The 19460-nt window shown below is 35.9% G+C and overlaps 1 protein-coding gene across 2 annotated transcripts in view; it reads left to right on the top strand.

Annotated features, from left to right (window-relative positions):
* CNBD1 (cyclic nucleotide binding domain containing 1) overlaps positions 1-19460 on the top strand; it is a 695007-nt gene that overhangs the window by 94475 nt on the left and 581072 nt on the right. For both annotated transcript variants that reach the window (XM_072603626.1, XM_072603625.1), the window contains exon 3: positions 12886-12999. In XM_072603626.1, coding sequence (XP_072459727.1) covers positions 12926-12999 — 74 coding nt within the window. In that variant the 5' untranslated portion in view covers positions 12886-12925. The remainder of the gene's footprint in view (positions 1-12885; positions 13000-19460) is intronic.

Below are 19460 nucleotides of genomic sequence, written 5' to 3'. Positions count from 1 at the left end.
GATGTCTAGGCTCTTTCTTTGATCATGGCTTTCAGGTAGGTCCTTAATTTTTAAATTGTCTTTCCTGGTTCTATTTTCCATGTCAGTTATAAGCCTTCTATTTTTTCCATTCCTTTGGTTTTGTTTAATAATTTCTTGATTTTTCATAAAGTCATTAGCTTCCATCTGCTCCATTCTAATCTTCAAGGAATTATTTTCTTCAGTGAGCTTTTGGTCTTTTCCATCTGGCCAGTTCTACTTTTTAGGGCATTCTTCCCTTCGTTAGCTTTTTGGATCTCTTTTGTCATTTGGGTGACTCTATTTTTTACAGTGTTATTTTCTTCACCATTTTTGGGGTCTCCTTTAGCAAGCATTTGACTCATTTTTCATAATTTTCTTGCATTGCTCTCATTTGTCTTCCCAATTTTTGCTCTACTTCTCTTACTTGATTTTCAAAATCCTTTTTGAGTTCTTCCATGGCCTGAGACCAATTCATGTTTTTCTTGGAGGTTTTGGATGGAGGAGCTTTGATTTTGTTGTTTTCTGTTTGCATGTTTTGGTCTTCCTTGTCACTAAAGTAACATTCTATAGTCTGATTCTTTTTGCAGTCCTTACTCATTTCCCCAGCCATTTATTTGACTTTTGAGCTCTTTGTCTCAAGGTAGATCTCTGCTTCCAATGGGAATGGGAATTGTACTGTCAGTTGCTCAATTCCCCCACAATCTATGGGCCTAGAGTTCCAGAAATAGTTGCTGTCTCTGCCCCTGCTGCTGCTGTGACTGTTGCTGGTTCCTCCACTCCCTTCCCTCTCTGCTGCCCTGGGGTTGGGACTGGACTACTCCACTCTCCCACACTGTTCTACAGGTGTTTTCCACTGACCTTCCAATTTGTCCTCGGCGTTTTGGGGTCCTGAAGTCTGGAAACTGCCACAGGGTGAGAGATTCAGTCTTCCCAGGGCCTACTCAGGTCCTGTTTATTTGTGGCCCACACTGGACTGTGCCCTACCCCCTGTGTGGCATGATGGAGACTTCTGTGTGACCTTCCAAGCTGTTCTGGGCTGGAGATTTGCTTCACTCCATCATTCTGTGGGTTCTGCAGCTCCAGAATTTGTTTAGAGCCACATTTTACAAGTATTTGGCTGGGCTTGAGAACAGGGCTCTAGAAAGTGTGTGCTGTTACTCTGCTATCTTGGGTCTGTTCCCCATCTAACTTTATTTGTGTGAAAAGTATTTCAGATTGTTTTCATGTAGTTCCTGTGTATGTCTTGATAGGTGGATTCCCAAGTATTTTATATTGTCTATAGTTCTTTTAAATAAAATTTATTGTTCTATTTCTTCCTGTTGAATTTTGTTGCTAACGTACAGAAATGCTCATGATTTATGTGGTTTTGTCTTGTAGCTTTCCTGAAGTTGTTTCAGAATTTTTTAGTTGATAATCTAGGTACACCATCATATCATATGTAAAAAGTGATAGTTTTGTTTTCTCATTGGCTTTATTTATTTATTTCTTCAATTTCTTTTTCTTGTGTTATTTCTATAGCTAACATTTCTAGTATAATATTGAGTAGTAATGTTGATAATGAATGTACTTGCTTCACCCCGATCTAATTGCAAAGACTTTTTTTTCTTTTAAAGTGGCCAGTTTAGTTTTTTCTATGCACAAAACTGGTGATAACATTGCTTTCTTCAAAAATCTTCCATGGCTTCCTCTTGCCTAACAAATGAATTTCAAAATTTCTATGCCCTGGTATTCTAGGTGTTCCACAATTGGGCACCACTCTATCTTTCTGTCACATGAATTCCATGTTCTAACTACACTGAACTATGCTGTTCCACAAACTATTCCCTGTATATTCTCACTTCCACACATTTACTCAAACTATTCAAATTCATGTCTGGACCATTATGGAAACCTTATAATTGATCTCCTGGACATATCCCTTTATTCTTTTTGTTGGATCATTCCTATTCATCTTTTGAATGGAGTCCTCCCTGATTTCTTTGTGGGAAATGCTTCTTTCCCCTCAGACCTCACATAGCCCTTTGATCTTCACCTCTCTAATGCACCTCCCATTTATGTTCTCTGTTTTTGGTTCTTAGAGCCCTATGAGTCAGAAAACCCCATGAAGTCAAGAACCATGGTTTTTTGTTTTTTTTTTTTTTTTTTCACCATTTTCACATAAAGCTTTCAATGCCAAATTCTATCCTTCCCTCCCCTCTCCTCTCCCTGAAATGGTAAGCAATCAGATATACATACTACACATGTAATTATGCGAAGCCTTTGCATATTAGTTATTTTATATAAGAAGACTCAAAAAGATCAAAAGTGAAAAATAACATGTTTCAGTTTGTATCCAAAGAATATCAGTTCTTTCTTTGCATGTGGATAGCATGCTTCATCATTAGTCCTTTGGGATTGTCTTGGATCATTGCATTGCTGAGAATAGCTAAGTCATTCACACTTCTTCATTGAATAATATTATTGTTGCTGCATACAATTTTCTGGTTCAGTTCACTTCACTATACATCAATTCATGTAAGTCTTTCCGGGTTTTCCTGAAGTCATCCTACTTGGAAAGGCTTCTAGCTCATCTCCATTACAGATGATGGTTGCTCTTGGTTTTAGATAGATCCTACATATCACTTTAAATTGCTGTACTTTCTAAGATTTTTTTTCTAACTTTTTAAAAAACAGAAATGGGTGTTAAATTTGTCAAAAGGTTTTTCTGTCTATTGAAATAGTCATATAATTTTTGTTGTTTTTTAATTAATATGGTAAATTATGCTTTTAGTTTGCCTAATATGGAGAAAACCTTGAATTTCTGACATGAATTCAACCTGACATAATGGATGATCTTTGTAATACTTTACTGTAATCTCTTGGTTAGTATTTTATTAAAAAATCTTGCAGCAATTTCATTAAGGAAATTGATCTGTAGTTTCCTTAATCTGTTTTGAACCTCCCTGATTTAGATATCAAGATGATATTTTGTTGCAAAAGAAATTTGGTAGGACTTTTCCTTTATCTAATTTTCAAGCAATTTTTGTGGTATTGGAATTAATTGTTCCTAAATATATGGTAGAATTCACTTATTAATGCATCTAAGGAGTTTTTTCCCCTTAGGGGGCTAATTGATGGTCTGTTCAGTTTCTCTTTCTAAGATAGGATTATTTAAATATTCTGTTAATTCGTCTAATTTTTATTTTTGTAGTTATTCATCTATTTAATTTAGAGTTTCAGTTTTATTAGTATATAGTTGGACAAAATGGCTCTCAATTATTTCTTTTATTACTTCTTCATTGGTTGTAAATTCATATTTCTCATTTTTGACACTGGTTAGCTAGATTTTCTTCTTTTTTTAAATAATCAGATTAGCTAATTATTTACCAATTTTATTGCTTTATTTTTAAAATTTCTTTTTTAACAATTTCAAGTTTTTAAAACTTTAATTTTTCTTAATCTCTTCTTTGATTTTCAGGATTTCTATCTTTGTGTTTAACTGGTATTTTAAAATTTGTTATTTTTCTAATTTTTTTGTTGCATGTCAAATTCATTGATCTACTCTTTCTCTTATTTATTGATATACACTTTAGAGATATAATATTGCCCCTAAGTATTCCTTTGGCTGCATACTACAAATTCTGTTGTGCTGTTACTGTTTCTGTGATTTATTCTTTGACCTACTCTTCTTTAGGTTTGGGTTATGTAGTTTTCAATTAATTCTTAATCTATGCTTCAAAGACCTTTTACTGAATGCAATTTTTATTCCATTATGGTCAGAAAAAGAAATATTAAATATTTCTACTTTTCTGCATTTGTTTGTGATGTTTTTATGCCCTCATATTTGGTCATTTTTTTTTTAAAGGTGTCATACACAGCTGAGAAATAGTTATACTGCTTTCTGTTTCCATTCAATATTTTCAAGAGATCTATCTAATTTTTGTAAAATTTCACTAATATTCTTACTTTCTTTCTTAATTATTTTATAATTATATTTTTGAGGTTCCCAACTAACATAATTTTATTTTCTATTCTTCCTGTAATTCACCTAACTTTTCCTATAAGAATTTGGATGCTATTCAATTTGGGACATATATATTCAATATTAATATTAATTCATTTCTATGGTATTGTAGATTTATTTTGTCTGAGATTATGATGGCCATCTCTGCTTTTTTTTTTTTTTACTTCAGCTGAAGCGTAGTAAATTCTGCTCCAGCCCCTTACTTTAATTTTGTTGTTTTTTCTATTTCAAGTGTCTTTCTAATATACAGCATCTTGTTGGATTCTTTTTTCTAATTCATTTTGCTATCCACTTCCATTTTATTGGTAAATTTACCTCATTTATATTCAGTTTATGTTAACTGTGTGTTTCCTTCTATTCTTCTTTCTTCTTCTTCTTCTTCTTCTTCTTCTTCTTCTTCTTCTTCTTCTTCTTCTCCTTCTTCTCCTTCTTCTTCTCCTTCTTCTTCTTCTTCTTCTTCTTCTTCTTCTTCTTCTTCTTCTTCTTCTTTTCTCTCTCTCTCTCTCTCTCTCTCTCTCTCTCTCTCTCTTTCATCACATGCCCCCTCAAGGGTCTGTTTTGATTCTATCCAGTGCCACCTTCTTTAATCTACCTTCCCTCTTACTTACCTCTCTCTGATTTACCTCCTCACTCAAGTGAAACTGCACTCTCTAAAATAAAAAAAAAGATCTTAAAAAAAATAGTTTCATTATAGTTTCCTCCAGCACCTCTCTCCCCTTACTGCTAGAGAAGTGTTTTTGAACTAGTATCTTTTGAAGAAAAAGAAAATGAAAAAAAATCACCACAACTAATTAATGCATAAAAAGTCTAAAAAATGTACATTATGCAACAGCTGTGAATACCCACCTCTGCAAAGATCTCATGATCTCATGACTTTCCTTCTGAGCCAGTCTTTATAATTTCATAACATTCACTTATGCTTTTTTGTGTATGTAGTTATTCTTTCTGTTTACATTGTTATAATCATTGTATATATTTCCTTGGCTATATTTACTTCACTCTTCACCAGTTATGTATGTATCTTTTCATTCTCTGTATTCATTGCATTCATCATCTTTTACAGCATAGTAGTATTCCCATACATTCATATATCATAATTTGTTTAGATACTTCTCAATTGATGGTTATCTACTTTTGTTCCCAATTCTTTGTTGTCACACAAACATGCTGCTATGACCAATTTGGCATATATGGGGATTTTCTTCTTATCAATGGCATCCTTGGAGTATATGCCTATTAATGGAATTACTGGTTCAAAGATGGTAGACATTTTAGTCACCTTAATTGAATAAGTCCAAATCACTTTCCAAAATAGCTGTATTGATTCATAGTTCCACTAAAATGCATGAATATGCCTATTTTCCCACAACCCCTTTCAATGTTAACTATTTCCTTCTTTTGTAATCTTGCCAGTATACAGGGGATGAGATAAAATGTCAAGGTTGTTTTGATTTTCATTTCTCTTTTTCTTAGTGGTTTGGAGTATTCTTTCATGTAGTTAATAATTTTTAATTTTTCTTTTGAGAACTGTTATTTTAAATATCCTTTCAGCATGTTCTCTGGGGGAATAAATTTTGTATATATATGCCACATACATGTTATTTATCTATGTTGTACACCAAGCCCCTATTAGAAAAAATGTGATGCAAAGATGTTTTTCCCCTGTTGTACTGCTCTCTTTCTTATAAATTCATTACTTTTTTTTATTCATAGTCTTTTAAGTTTCACATAATCAAAGTTATGTATCTTATATTTTGTAATTGCCTCTGCCTCTTGTTTGGTTTAGAACATAACCCTACACATATCTGAATGAGGTATTTGATTTTCTTATCTTTACTATTTTACCCATTTTGAATGTTATATGAAATATGGCATAATGCTTTGGTCTAAGCATAATTTCTGCCAGATAAATTTCCAATTTCCTCAGCAGCTTTTAATCAGATAGGGAATTACTTCCTAAATAATGTTTTGAGTTATTGACACTAAGTTATTGAGTTCAGCTGCTTCTGATTCTCCTTTGTCTAGTCTGTTCCATTGATCTATCTAGTTTTTAACCAATATTATAGGGTTTTGATGACTTCTGCTTCATTATATAGCTTGAGGTCTAATAATGATCACTTAATAGTTATATCTGATGACCCAGACTTTATTCTCCTTGACCTTTTAATGTAATTTGACACTGATGACCACCCCTTTCCCTGAATACTGTCTTTTCTCTGAGTTTCCATGACATTTCTCTCTCCAAATTCTTATCCTACCTCTCTGATTCTTCAGTTTCTTTTGCTTATCATTTATATCCCATTCCCTATATAGAAAGCTATAGACAATTTGTCCAAGAACTTCTTCTCTGTCTATACTCTCTTAGTTATTTTATCATATGCAATGAATTCATTTATTCTGTCTATATAGATGATTCCCAGAGATAAAAATCAAGACCTCTCTCCTGAGCTCTAGTTCCTCACCACCAGCTTCTTGTGAGTAATTTAAAATTGGATATCCCACAGGTATCTCAAAATAAGACTTATCTAAAAAAAAGGATTTATTCTTTCTCTTCCCCCATCCCCAATTTCCTCTCTTCCAAATTTCCCAGTTTTGTCAAGGGTGCCATCAGTCATTTACCCAGGTTCACAATTTCAAAATCATCTCAATTCTTTTTCTCTTTCTCTTATACGATCATTTGCCAAGACCTGACTCTATCTTCACATCTCTTATCTATTCACTTTTGAAACACCATCCTATTTCAGGTCATCATCACCCTTAGCCTGAATTGTTTTAATAGTCTCCAGATTTTCCCCTTTAAAAACCTATTATCTATTTAGCCATTACATTGATATTTCCAAAGGATCATTTTAATCATGTCATTCTCCTGCTCAAGAAGCTCCAGTGGCTCTCGTGTGCTTTTAGGATAAAAATTCTTTGTATTTTTTTTTTTTTTGTGGTCAGTTAAAACTCTTTTTATTCTGGCTTCAGCTTACTTTCCTATCATCCCTATAAATAACTGTCTTCCAACCACTCTATTTTCTGGCCAAACTTGCCTACTTCTTGTTACTCACACATGATTTTCCAGCTCTCATATCCATATGTTTTCACACATTGTCCTCCATATCTGGAATGTACTTCTTTGCCTTTAACTTTTGGAATTCCTAACTCCCTTCAAACACAACCCAAGTGCTATCTCTTATATGAGAACTTTCTTGATGACTGCTTCCCTCAGACCCAGTTGTTAGTGTCTTTCTGAACTTACTTTGTGTATATTTCATATTTACTTACATACATTTATGTGGTTTACTCCAATAGAATATAAGGTCTTTGAGGGCAGAGACTTTTTCTTTTTTATTTCTATATCCAATCCCTTACCTTTATGCCTTGCTCACATTAGCTGCTTAATAAATCCTTAAATGAATAGAATTAAGCCAAAATAATAAATTAGGGTTGCTTTATAGGCAGACCACACTGGCAACTAAATCCTCCCTTTCCCATTAGCAGCATCAATGAACAACATTAGGATGGTGGCGAAACAGGAATTTGAGATTGCAGTGAATTACAGACATCATGAATTTAAGTGTACCTGCAGTGAACCTGTAGTCAGAACATCTAGGTTGATGTTCTGTAGCTGCATAATTTTGTGACCCTGAGTAGGTCACCTCTAAACATTAGAGTGCTCACTGGGGTAATGACAAGCCCTAAAGGATAAGAGAAAAGAGGCTGGAGTCTAATCCACTCCTTTGCATGGTTGAAGTGGAATGGAGACAGAGATCGTGGGAACTGAGCAGGCTTGGAGGCAAGGTTGCTCAAAGGTGACAGTGATTGAGGTAGAGGAGATGATTATAAGCCAGGTATTGCCTTTATTGGAGCCAAAGGACAGTGACCCTTAGGTCCAAAGATGATAGAAAAGAAGGTTGTGAATCACATGTAGTTAACTTTAAGAGTCAAAAGGTAGCTTCTGAGTGATAGTGAGAAGAGGGTTTGATGTTGGCAATGCAAAGCATATTTCAATTCAGTTAATTAACATGTATGCTGTGCTAGATACTGGGGATATAAGCATAAAGAATGAAACAATCCCTACTCATAGGATGCCTATGAAACAGAAAGAGCAGCCTTGGAATAGTATGCCAAGAGATGAGATGTCTCTAGAAGCAAACTATATTTTAGTAACCACCAGAAGAAAGGAAGTTAAGAATATGAACTCTAGGAACAGAGGATGAAAGATTTCGAGTTGGAAGGGATATAAGAATTTATGAAGTCTAACCGTATCATCTTATAGATAAGGAAACTGAGGCTTAGAGAGGCTACATGACTTAACTAAGGTCATGTAGCCTAAAGTCATATATATAACTAGGGTCATATGACTTAAGGTCATAAGTCACTGAGTGAATATGAATTTAGTTCCTCTGACTCTAAATCCAGCTATCTTTCCAATATACTATAACATATAAGGGATTCAGGATATTCAGAAGAAACAGGGGGCAGAGGAAGATTAGGGCTGGGTTTGCTGTGGAAGTGTACCAGGTCAGGTAATGTATGAATCAGACTACCTGTCTACCTTCTGTTGTGAAGGCAGACTAGAGAGTGGCATGATAACTACAGACTCTTGGTGTGTGGTATCCTTTGTGTGAGTAAAGGAACTGTAGAAAGACCAGAACCAATGGACAACCAACCTGTGCTTAGGGCTAAGCGGAGAAGGTAAAACACAGGTCGGAATTTTACTCCCTTAGATGCTGACCTACTCCGTGTTCCATCTTCCATTTTTCTGTCTTTGCACTGGCTGTTCCCCATGCAAAGAATACATTCTTTCCTTACCTTGGACTCATAGACTCCTCTTTCTTTAAGCTCTGTCCCCCCTTCTACATGAAGCTTGTCCTGATCCTACCAAAGGCTAGTGCCCTTCCTCTTAATCTGCCATGTATTTTACTACCTTGTACTTACATGTATTTATCTTGTATATATTGATGACCTTATGTTCTCGTTGTTGCCCTATTAGAATATAAATCCCTTGAAAATAGGGCTTGCTTCATTTATTTTACTTGAATCTCCAGTATTTAGAGCAGAGCCTGGCACATAATAGGTATTTAATATATATTTGTTCATTGATCAATTGATGTGTGTTAGAGATTTGGTTGTGCTATACTAGTCCTAGCTTTGCCTTACTACTTAACAAGATTATTTTGAGAAAAGCACCAACTGAGCTGAAAAATCCTATAAAAACACAATTACTAGTTAATACCAGTGACTAACAATTAGTGACAAACCAACGGGGCTCCACTGTGTAAAAGTTTTCCAGGGCAGAATTGGAATGAAGAGTTCTCAGATTATAAGTGAAGCTATTTTGTAGGGAAAAACCACCAATAATGAATCAGGCCAATGTCTATATAGGTTCATATTGATTCCCCCAATAATTCTGTGATTTCGTTATTGTGGGAAACTTGTGCTGTGGAAATCTCTTCCCAATGTATTAGTAGATCAGTTGTAATAGATGCATGAGGTAAATAGAGGTGAAGTGAATCTCCCCATGATTACATAGCTAGTAAATGTTAGAGGTGAGATTTGAGCCCATGTCTTAATAAGAGTCAATCTAGCATTCTACCCATAATACGATGCTAGCTGTTTTTAGGCTGATTTAGAGTCCTTTAAATTCAACCATGAAGTTTCTGTAAATTTGGCAAATAATTTGAGAACAAGAAATGCTTGTTAGTTTAGGATGTCAGAACCATATTTGTCTGGAACATAAAAGCCATCTATTATTTTGAACAATAAGTTTGAGTCTTAAAACTTTGACTTTAGAATATAATCCTGTGGAAGAAATAGTCTTAGTTTGTTTCCAGGAAACACTCAAGTGAAAATTAGAGGCTGGATATCAATAAATTAATTGAACTAAGATTTTTAACTCCTTTGGGAATAGACTGTGAAATTACAGGACCACAAATATAAGAGAAACTTGAAGCCATAAATATCTCTTGATTAGAAAAAGGCAGTGAAATCTGAGTCTAATCTCTTCAAATAAAATGTATAGAATGAATTGAATAGACCTTATACAACGGAGTGCTAATGTTGAGGGATCTGAAATAGCTTCTAGTGGTATACCCTTTTCATTTGGGTCAAGGGCATATTAAAAATACATTAGTGTGATCACTGGGTAATTTTTTCAAGACACTATAATGAAAGGATGAAATCCAATTATGGGTATAGTTAAAAGTATGGGAAATTAGCTTAATTCATACAGAATTGCACCTGCTCCTTTCCTAATGTGGAAGATAGACATTCACATTTTGCTAGATTCTTATTAGATAAGTTATGTAAATGTTGGAGTTTTGGCTTGTCTGATAAGCCCAAGAGGGCACATAATCTATAGAAAATGCAATGAACAGATTTGATTTTCTGGCCTGTTTCCCACTAATTGGTTTATGGTCATATATAAATAAGAAAATTAATTCACCAAATTAATTTGCTACTTATCAAAATGTGTTTTCTTCTCTATGTCCTCCAAATAATTTAAATAGATGAGTGGAAACAAAGTATACCAAAAAGTTATTTAAAGCTTTGTGATACATTAAAAAAAAGATATTCTCTGTGATTATGGTAATGAAATTGATACTTCTGCCAAGCTAATTCAGTGGTATGTATCTATTAAGTGCCTTCAATGTGTAAGACACCATGAGACAACACAGGGATCCAAAAATGAAAAAAAAAAGACATAGTCCCTGCCTTCAAGGAGATTAGTGGGGGAAGGGTGGGAGAGGAAGTGAAATATATCTATATCTATATCTATATCTATATCTATATATACATAGATAAATATAATACAAGGAAAGGGATGATGGGAACAAAGAGGAGAGTCAGAATTAGAGGAATGAGAGAATGCAGGTTGGAGGGATCATGGAAAGTTCCTCATTGGGTAGCACTTGAGCTGAGCCTTGAAGGAAGCAGTCATTTGAATAGATTGTTCTCATCCTTGGGGAATACAGATGCAAAAGATAGGGAATGGAAAGGCATAGTTTTTCTAGCATGAATAGTATGTGAAAGGGAATATGTGAAGTAGATTTGGGAAAGTAGATTTGGAATAAGATCATTGAAGGCCTTGAATGCCAGCCTAAAGAACTTCCATGTTATCCCAGAGAAAAGAGAAATGAAGGGCAGCTTCTGCCCATACTCTGCTTAGTCCTGGTTGCAGAGGTTAAGACCAGACAACACCAAAAGGAATTTTCTGATATTTTTGTCCTTGTGTTCAAGCTTAGTCTGCCCTTTATACTGGATTGAGTATGGTCTATCTGTGTGCTGATTTGGCTCTGTCTCCTGCTAAGTTTGAGCCTCTGATATGGCCCTGAACTCTTTACTGGTCTGGTCCTATTTCTTGCTCCAGCTAGAGCTCTGGAGAAACCCTTTGCTGGACTCTTGTATTGTCTCCTGCTGTATTTGGTGAGGCAGTATGTTTAATAAAATTTTCCAGTACGACTTATTTATTGTTGTAATTTGCCATCTCTCTTAAGCAGTAAGTTCAATATGATGATATTCTATGACTAAAGATCTTGATCTTGGAAGATAAGAAGAGGGAAATCATGAGAAATTACAAAGCAAGGTTACACCATCACTAAACTAGGAGTCAGAAGACTTGAGAGGGATCTTGGGGAAAAAAATCAACAAACCAAAACAAAAGAGAAAAAAAATTCAAACCTTCATTATTCATAGACCTCAATTTGCTCATCTATAGTGAAGGGACTTAACTATAAAAGAGGTCTGCAATCTTTTGAGGGAGAAGAACCATGCCTTTATGAAGACCCACTTCAAGAACCATGTATATTTTCCTATTTGTATTTTTTTGATCTAGACCTATGATGTCCTTGGTGCATGGAGCCCCAACTATTAGTACATTCCCCTCTCATGTAATAAGGTAGCCTTCCATCTACCCTGTATATAGTATGTATGTATGTATGTGAGTGTATGTACATATATATGTATATATTCAGATATAATAAACGCATATATACACATACTGTTTCCCCCATAAGAATGCAAAGCTCCTTGAAGGAACGGACTATTTTTACTTATTCTCTTGTATCCCCAGCACTAAATACATTGTCTAGCACCTAATAAATTGCTTCTGAGTAATAACTCCTCAAAGTTCTCAGTTTTCAAAAATTGCCCCGAGACACTGAGAGGTAAGGAGCATGTGTGAAAGACAGCACTTGAAATCAGGTCTTCTTGACTTTGAGGTTAGACTTATCCACTATGCCATACTACCAGTTTTAATTTATGCAAGTTAATGTAACTTAATAGGCTAAATAATAATTTTTTTTCCCCCAGAAGGTTTGCATTACAATGCATGAATGTGGCCTGGGAACTGGAGGGAGATGCCTGAAGTGCTTCTACAGTCTTCTTCCTTTCATTCAATTAGTTTAGGAGGTTAGCTTACTATTAGTTTGGAGGGCCATGCCCTGAATGGATCAAGATGTGAAAAATTTTAAAAATGGAGACAGATTAAGGGAAATGTGGCAACAACAAATGGTAGTCTAATGTGTTTTAGGCAGAGCAGTGGTGGGAGCAGAGGAGAATGTTGTCAAAGAGGAGCTACAGTAAGGATAGGGGTACTTCAGAAAGGGAGAGGAACCTCGAACAGCTTAGAGGGGGCTCTACTGGCCCAATGATTCAGTGTTTTATTATGTCAATGTTTACGTACTAATGAGATATGTCTATACATAGCTCCAGATTTGTTTATTTTTGGCTAAAAGAGGCACATGAATGTGTTTAAAACTCTGTAAGGAGCCCAGGAACCTTTGAAGGTGATGATTTCTGTTTTCTTCCTTGTCCCCTAGCTCTAATGTTGATGATTCTATACACAAATTTGAATTCTGTATAATGAAGATATGTTTTCGACCTTTATTCCTTAGAAAAGGTGATCAGAGCACCAAAGAAGCTCATGAAAACTTCATGAAACATTATAAAAAAATATTTCAGGAAGAAAAGAGGATCTTGCCCTACATCCCAGCACCTACAGCCAAAATGTAAGTAGCGTGACTTCTAAAAGATCATTTTATATACATGTGTAAGACTGAAAGTAACAGGCAAGTTTTTCCCACTGTATGTCAGCAAAGATTGATAACTAGTGATAACTTCATTTTCAGCTTGCTCAGAAATACTTGTTTGTTGCCCAGTAATGTGTTGTTCCAATCTTTTGCAAAATGAGTATTTCTACTTACTGGCATTTTGTGATGTATAGAAACAGAAGGTTATTAAAGCAGTCTGGGAGGTTCATCTCCACTCAACATACCTGTACTACTATTATTGGTAATGATGGTATTTATTCGTGGAGAATGTTTTGAAATGAATAAGTTATCTGAGAGTGAATCACAGTAGAGGTAAAAGATTTGAGGAGGAAATCTTGCTCAATTCATGTATCCAGACAGAAAATCCTAGACAAAGGATTATCTGTTGTTTTAAAGCTAAAAAAGGATAAAGCACTTTAAATTGAATAAAAATAAAAATAATCATAAAGAACCAACTTATTTTGTCAATAGGAGACCTAGTAGAATTTTATCTATAGAGGATCTGAAATTCTTTTTCTTGGCTAGTCTTCTTACTTAGCATGACCTTAAGAAAGTCATATTTTGGGTCTTTCTCTTTTTTTTAAATCTGTAAAAGTTGCTGTTCAGTAGTTTTTAAAGTCATACTTGAGTCTTCATGACCCTATTTGGGGATTTCTTGACACAGATACTGGACAGGATTGCCATTACCTTCACCAGATCATTTTACAGATGAGGAAACTGAGGCAAACAGGGGTATGTGACTTGCCCAGGGTCACACAGCTAGTAAGTATTTGAGGTTAGATTTGAACTCAGGAAGATGAATCTTCCTGACTCCAGACCTGGCATTCTATCCCCCCTGTGCCACTTAGTTGCCCAAATCTGTAAAAGGCAGGATGTTATAGTCGGAAAGATTTAGTTTCAGGTTCTATTTCTGACACATACTAGCTGAGTGACCTCAAGCTCATAACTTAAGCTCTCAATTCCTCAGACAGCTCTATAAGTCTATGAGAAGCAATGAGCTATCGTGGATAGAGACCTGGAGACAGGAAAAATTAAGTTCAAATCCTACTTATGGTGAAGCAAGTTCCATAACCTCTATGGGTCTTAGTTTCCTTATCTATAAAATGTGAAAGTTGGCTTTGATGACCTTTAAGGAAACTTTTAAATTTAAAGCTTTGAACCTCTGATCCTAAGTAAAAGATGAGTTCCTGACCTACCTTGGTGAAGGGAGTCTCCAAATGGGAAATTTCTCCCACTGACAAAATTGCAAATGTGAACAAAAACAAAGCAAAAAAACAAACAAAAATGTGATATCTTGGATAATTTTGAAGATTAATTTTAACTTTGAAAGTCTGTAATTCCTTAGTTCATCATTTTTCTTGATCTGTTATTTTACTATAGTTCAACCTTTATACAATAAAGTGGCAATGATGAAATAGGGAAAAAGGAAGCTTATCTTTGTGGCTGATAATGAGGTTCAAATGACTTGGAGAAGGTATTAAATCTTTGAATAGTAGCAATATAGGAAATGGTGCCTTAATGATAAGAAGAAACCAAAGGATTTAGAAGAAGTTAACGAACTGTTTATTCTCTGTTGGTTGGCATAAGTAGACCCAAGGGTAGAACTGGGTTTTTTTTTAACGAATATTTTAATACCCTGAATTGTATTTCAGCTATATCATATCTTCTAAGATCTGCTTTCCTTTTTCAAAGAGCACATAATTAAGACAATCAACCAAACAACAATTATTTATTAAGTGCCTACTACATGTCAAGCACAGTGCTTGAATATTAGATAGAAAGACAAAAAATAAAATCTATGCCTTCAAGGGAGGGAGGAAAGAGAGGGAATAAGCATCTATTAAGAGCCTACTACATGCCAGATATTATGCTAAACCCTTTATGTTCTATCAGAGGAGAAAACGTACATATATACATATATATGTGCGTATGTATGTATGTAAATATTAGATCATTTTTAAAAATCAGGGCCAGGGTGGAGCACTCATTTAAAAGGCCTCATTTAAAAACTGGACCACATCCACCATATCCACCACATCAGTCAATAAACATTTATTAAGGCACTGTGCTAAGCGCTGGGGAGGTATATCTTATTTATGGAAGAACCAGGAAGCCAGTATCACTTAGATGAAGAGTAAGTGTTGGGGAATAAGATGTAAGAAGAGTGGAAAAGTAGGGTGGTGCTAGGTTGTGAAGGGCTTTGAATGTCAAGCAAAACATTTTGTATCTACACTTGGATGCAATAAAAAGCCACTGGAGTTATTTAGTAGGGGGTGGGGTGACATGATTGGACCTGCAGTTTAGGAGAATCACTTTAGTCACTAAATGTAGGATAGATTGGAGTGGGGAGAGATCCACCAGCAGGTCATAGTACTAATCCAGGCATGAGGTAATGAAGGCCTATAATGGAATGGTGACAATGCCAGAGGAGAGGAGAATTTTAGAAGAGATACTGCAAAAGTGAAAATTACAGGTCTTGGATGTGGGGGGTAGGATGTGAGAGATAGTGAGGAATTTAGGATGACTTGTAATTTGGGAGCCTGAAAGACTCAGAGGATGGTGTTACCCTCAATAAGAAAGGTGGTGGTTATGATGGGGAGAGTTTAGGAAGAAGGATAATAACTTTTGTTTTTTGACACACAGAGCTTAAGATGTCTAATGGACATCCAGTTTGAGAAGTTTGAAAGGTATTTGGAGATTCAAGATTGGAAGTCAGCAGAGAGACTGGGGCAGAATCATCAGCATAGAGATGGTAATTAAGTCCATGGGAACTGATGAGATCATCAAGTGAAGTAGTACAGAAGAAAAGAGGGCCCAGGGAAGAACACTGAACTGTATCTATGGTTAGAGGCCAGGATCTGGAAGAAGATTTAGCAAAGGAGACAAAAAAGCAGTGTGCAGTTTGGTAGGAAGAAAGAAACAAGAAGTGACTAAGGCCCATTGCTCCTGGCCTTTGGCCTATAACACCTACCCCTCCAAAGAGATAAAGACTACTATTGCTAGCAAACTCATACCACCTTTTAGTCTCTTTATACCTGTATTCTTTAATCATGGACTAGCTGAGTAAAGTATCCACAACCTCCACCTTCCGTACTTTCATTCCTTCCTCCTTAAACCCACCCCATCCATATATTCTTCTTATCCTCATCCTATTAATAGATAATTTGGGACATGGGAAACATATACATTTTCTGGCTCACATGATTAGTAAATGTAAGCGCAAGGTAACTTGATCTTTGATATGGTGACCTTAAGCCCATTTATTTATTTAGTTTTTTTACCCTATGCCATGTGATCATCTATGAAAGCCATGGAAATAGATGAGATTGAGAAGGGAGTGTCAAAAGAAGAGAACAGAGGCTTGAAAACAGGTCTGTGAAGGACAACAGTTAGGAGGGGATAGAATGCTATTAAAGAAGTCAGCAAAAGAGACATAGAAGGTTTGTTCAGAAAGGTAGGTGGTGAATCAGAATAAGGACAGTGTCAGAGAAACTAAGGAAAGGGGAAGTATCTATAAGAAGTGGGTGATCAGTTTTGTCATGTTACAGAACATATTAAGAAAGATAATGACTGACAAAAGTAATCAAATCAACAAATATTTATTGAGCGCCTACTATGAGTCAGGAACTATGCGAAGTACTAGGGATATAAAGAAAGGAAAAAAAGTTCCTTCTCTCAAGTAACTTCCTCCATGCAGGAGACAATATGCAAACAACTCCATACAAAAAGACATATGCAAGATAATATGGAGCTAATTTCAGAAAGAAGACATGAAGACTAAAAAAGGACTGAGAAAGGCTTCTTAAAGAAAGCAGAACTTTAGCTGAGAGTTAGAAAAAAGGCCAGGGAAGCTATGGGATGGAGATAAAGAAGAAGTTACAGGCATGGGGTACAGCCTTTAGAAATGTCCATGAGTCAGGAGATGGAGTGTTGGATGCAATGAATAATATGAAAGCCAGTGTCATTGGATGGCAGAGTACATAGAGAGGGAATAAAGTATAAGAAGACTGGAGAGACAGGAAGGGACTAGGGTAAGGAAGGTCTTTATAAGCCAAACACATCATTGAATTTGCTTATTAGGAGGTCATTGGTAACCTTGGAGAGTTGAGTTAGAGTAAGTGTTGGAAGAAGAAACCTCTTGAAGGGACAGTGTGGTCAAAATAATTTTTGTTTGTTTGAGAATAGGGGAAATGAACTTGTTTGTAAGCAATAAATAGGAGTTTTAGGGAGGGAAAGACTGAAATTGAGGGAGAAGTCACTACCACATAGGTAAAGATTCATCACCTTGGAGAAAAGGAATGTGAATGGAGGGATACCTTTAAACCTACTATTTTTCCCCCATCCCCAATAGTGATGGTGGGTGCACAGAGTTTTATTTCCTGTAGCCAGAAGTGTATTCATTAGAATTATATTCTATCAAAGTGTTTGCGCCCTATGGGGTAAACTATATTATGAGATTTGATCTACATATAAACACATAAGTCATCTTGACTTTTGATCTGAGATAGGGCTAGGGAATGAAGCTGTGGTTATATTGGTCAGGAACTTCTTGGTAAACGTTAATTCACTCTATCAATGCAGGCTGATATTTTTTCTGCAATTTAACATTTTAGTTGCTGAGAGTATTGAGAGGCCATGGGAACTGCTCAGTGTCACATAGCCAGTATATGTCAGACATAGAGTATGATCCCAGGTCTTCCTGGCTTTGAGGCTAGCTTTTTGTCCGCTATGTCTCACTACCCCACTTTGATCTTAAAATGTGGTAAAATAGTTTGAGGGTTTCTGTGTGGTTATCTGAGTCTCAAAAAATAGGAATTTCTATTTTTGTGCTGATATATTCCATTTGCTGATTAATGAACTTTAAAAAGTTCTTCAGGGAATGTTGCAAAGCTAAATAGTTTCCTTAGGTGTGCAGTCTTCTTGGATTGTTCTTTTTCCCTAAAAGAAAATGGGGGGAAAAAGGAAGCTTAAAGAACTTTATGTGATGCATATTGGAAAAGGTAGATTTTGGAAGTTAATTTGTAATTTTACTCATACTTCAGCATCTAAACTGGAAAAACTGATTTCCATCCCACTCCATCATCATCATCATCAATCATCATCTTCATCATCATTATCATCATTGCTAACATTTATATGGCACTTCAAGCTTTACAAATTGCTTTATGTATGTTATCTCATTGAGTTCTCACAGAAGAGTCTTGTAAGGTAGATGCTGCTCTTGCCCCACCCCCCCTTTAGACAGAGAAACTAAGACTGAGATCAGTTTAAGTGATTTTCCTGGGGTCATACAGAGAGCTAATAATCTGGTGCAAGGTTTGATAAAGGGCTTACATCTTCCTGACCGCCACTTAACTCTCCCACTTCCTCTTAAAAGAGGAATTGCAGCATGGTATATGGAATTTCTGAGCTTCAGCTCTCTGAGTGTTTGGCTTTGAGTACTCATCGTAGTCTACAGTTAATAAAGCTTCATGGTGTTTATGGGCTGATGATGCATTTGAGTGGACAGATAGCATTAATTGTGAAGACTGAGGACAGGCAGAGCTGGCTCTTCTGATCTGAGACAGACTCTTTCTGGCTCACTGGTTTCTGTCTCTGTGTCTCTCTGTCTCTTTTTTCACATAGTACTGGACAGAACTAAGGATTATATATCTTAGGATGACTCTTTCCAAAATTATGCAGCAAGGACAAACACTTTAGAGAAGGTAATGATCAGAATGTTATACCTAGCTTCTACCAGGGATGGGACTAGCCAGGCTTGGAATGACTGGGTTCTTTGAGACCAAATGCATCTACACAGAGAGAACAGACAACCAGAAGTCCCATCAGCTATCAATAAGAAGAAGTTCTAAAGGATGTAAGGTAATGGAAAAGAACACTAGATTTGGAATAAAAGGTTATCTTGGTTCAAATACTCTGTCTCTGCTTACTTAAGTGATTTTGGCCTTCATCTTTTTGGGGGCCTCAGTTTCCTCATGTATAAAATGAAAAATTTGGATTAGATGCTCACTAAGGTTATAAATCCTTTGATTTCCTAGGGTAAAGGGCAAAATGATGGTCAAGGAGAGTCATGGCTATGTCAGCAGTATGTAGAACTAGAGATCAGGAGTAGAACTCAGTTCCATAGAAGGGTGTATCAGTAGAAAACCTCAGTCTCAGAAGAGGTTGGCTTACTTAGTAAGGAGGCAAGGTAAAGACATGAGGCACAAGACAGTAAACTAATTATTTGACCTTGGATACAAGATCAGGGCTTGGTCACAAGGAACAAAGCAAGAATCTACTTATAAGCAAGAGAGAAAGAGAGGAGTATTAGTAGCTAGGATGCCCTGATGATGTCCTACTGGCCATAGTTTCTTTAAATTCCTTTTGTTTGGAGCAGGAGAAGGGATGACTATAGGTGGAAGTTAAAATGTTCTGGC

This window comes from Notamacropus eugenii, chromosome 4 (genome assembly GCF_028372415.1).
Source record: "Notamacropus eugenii isolate mMacEug1 chromosome 4, mMacEug1.pri_v2, whole genome shotgun sequence".
NCBI lineage: Eukaryota > Metazoa > Chordata > Mammalia > Diprotodontia > Macropodidae > Notamacropus > Notamacropus eugenii.
The sequence above is the reverse complement of the archived record's forward strand: the minus strand, read 5'-3'. Positions and strand labels throughout refer to the sequence as shown.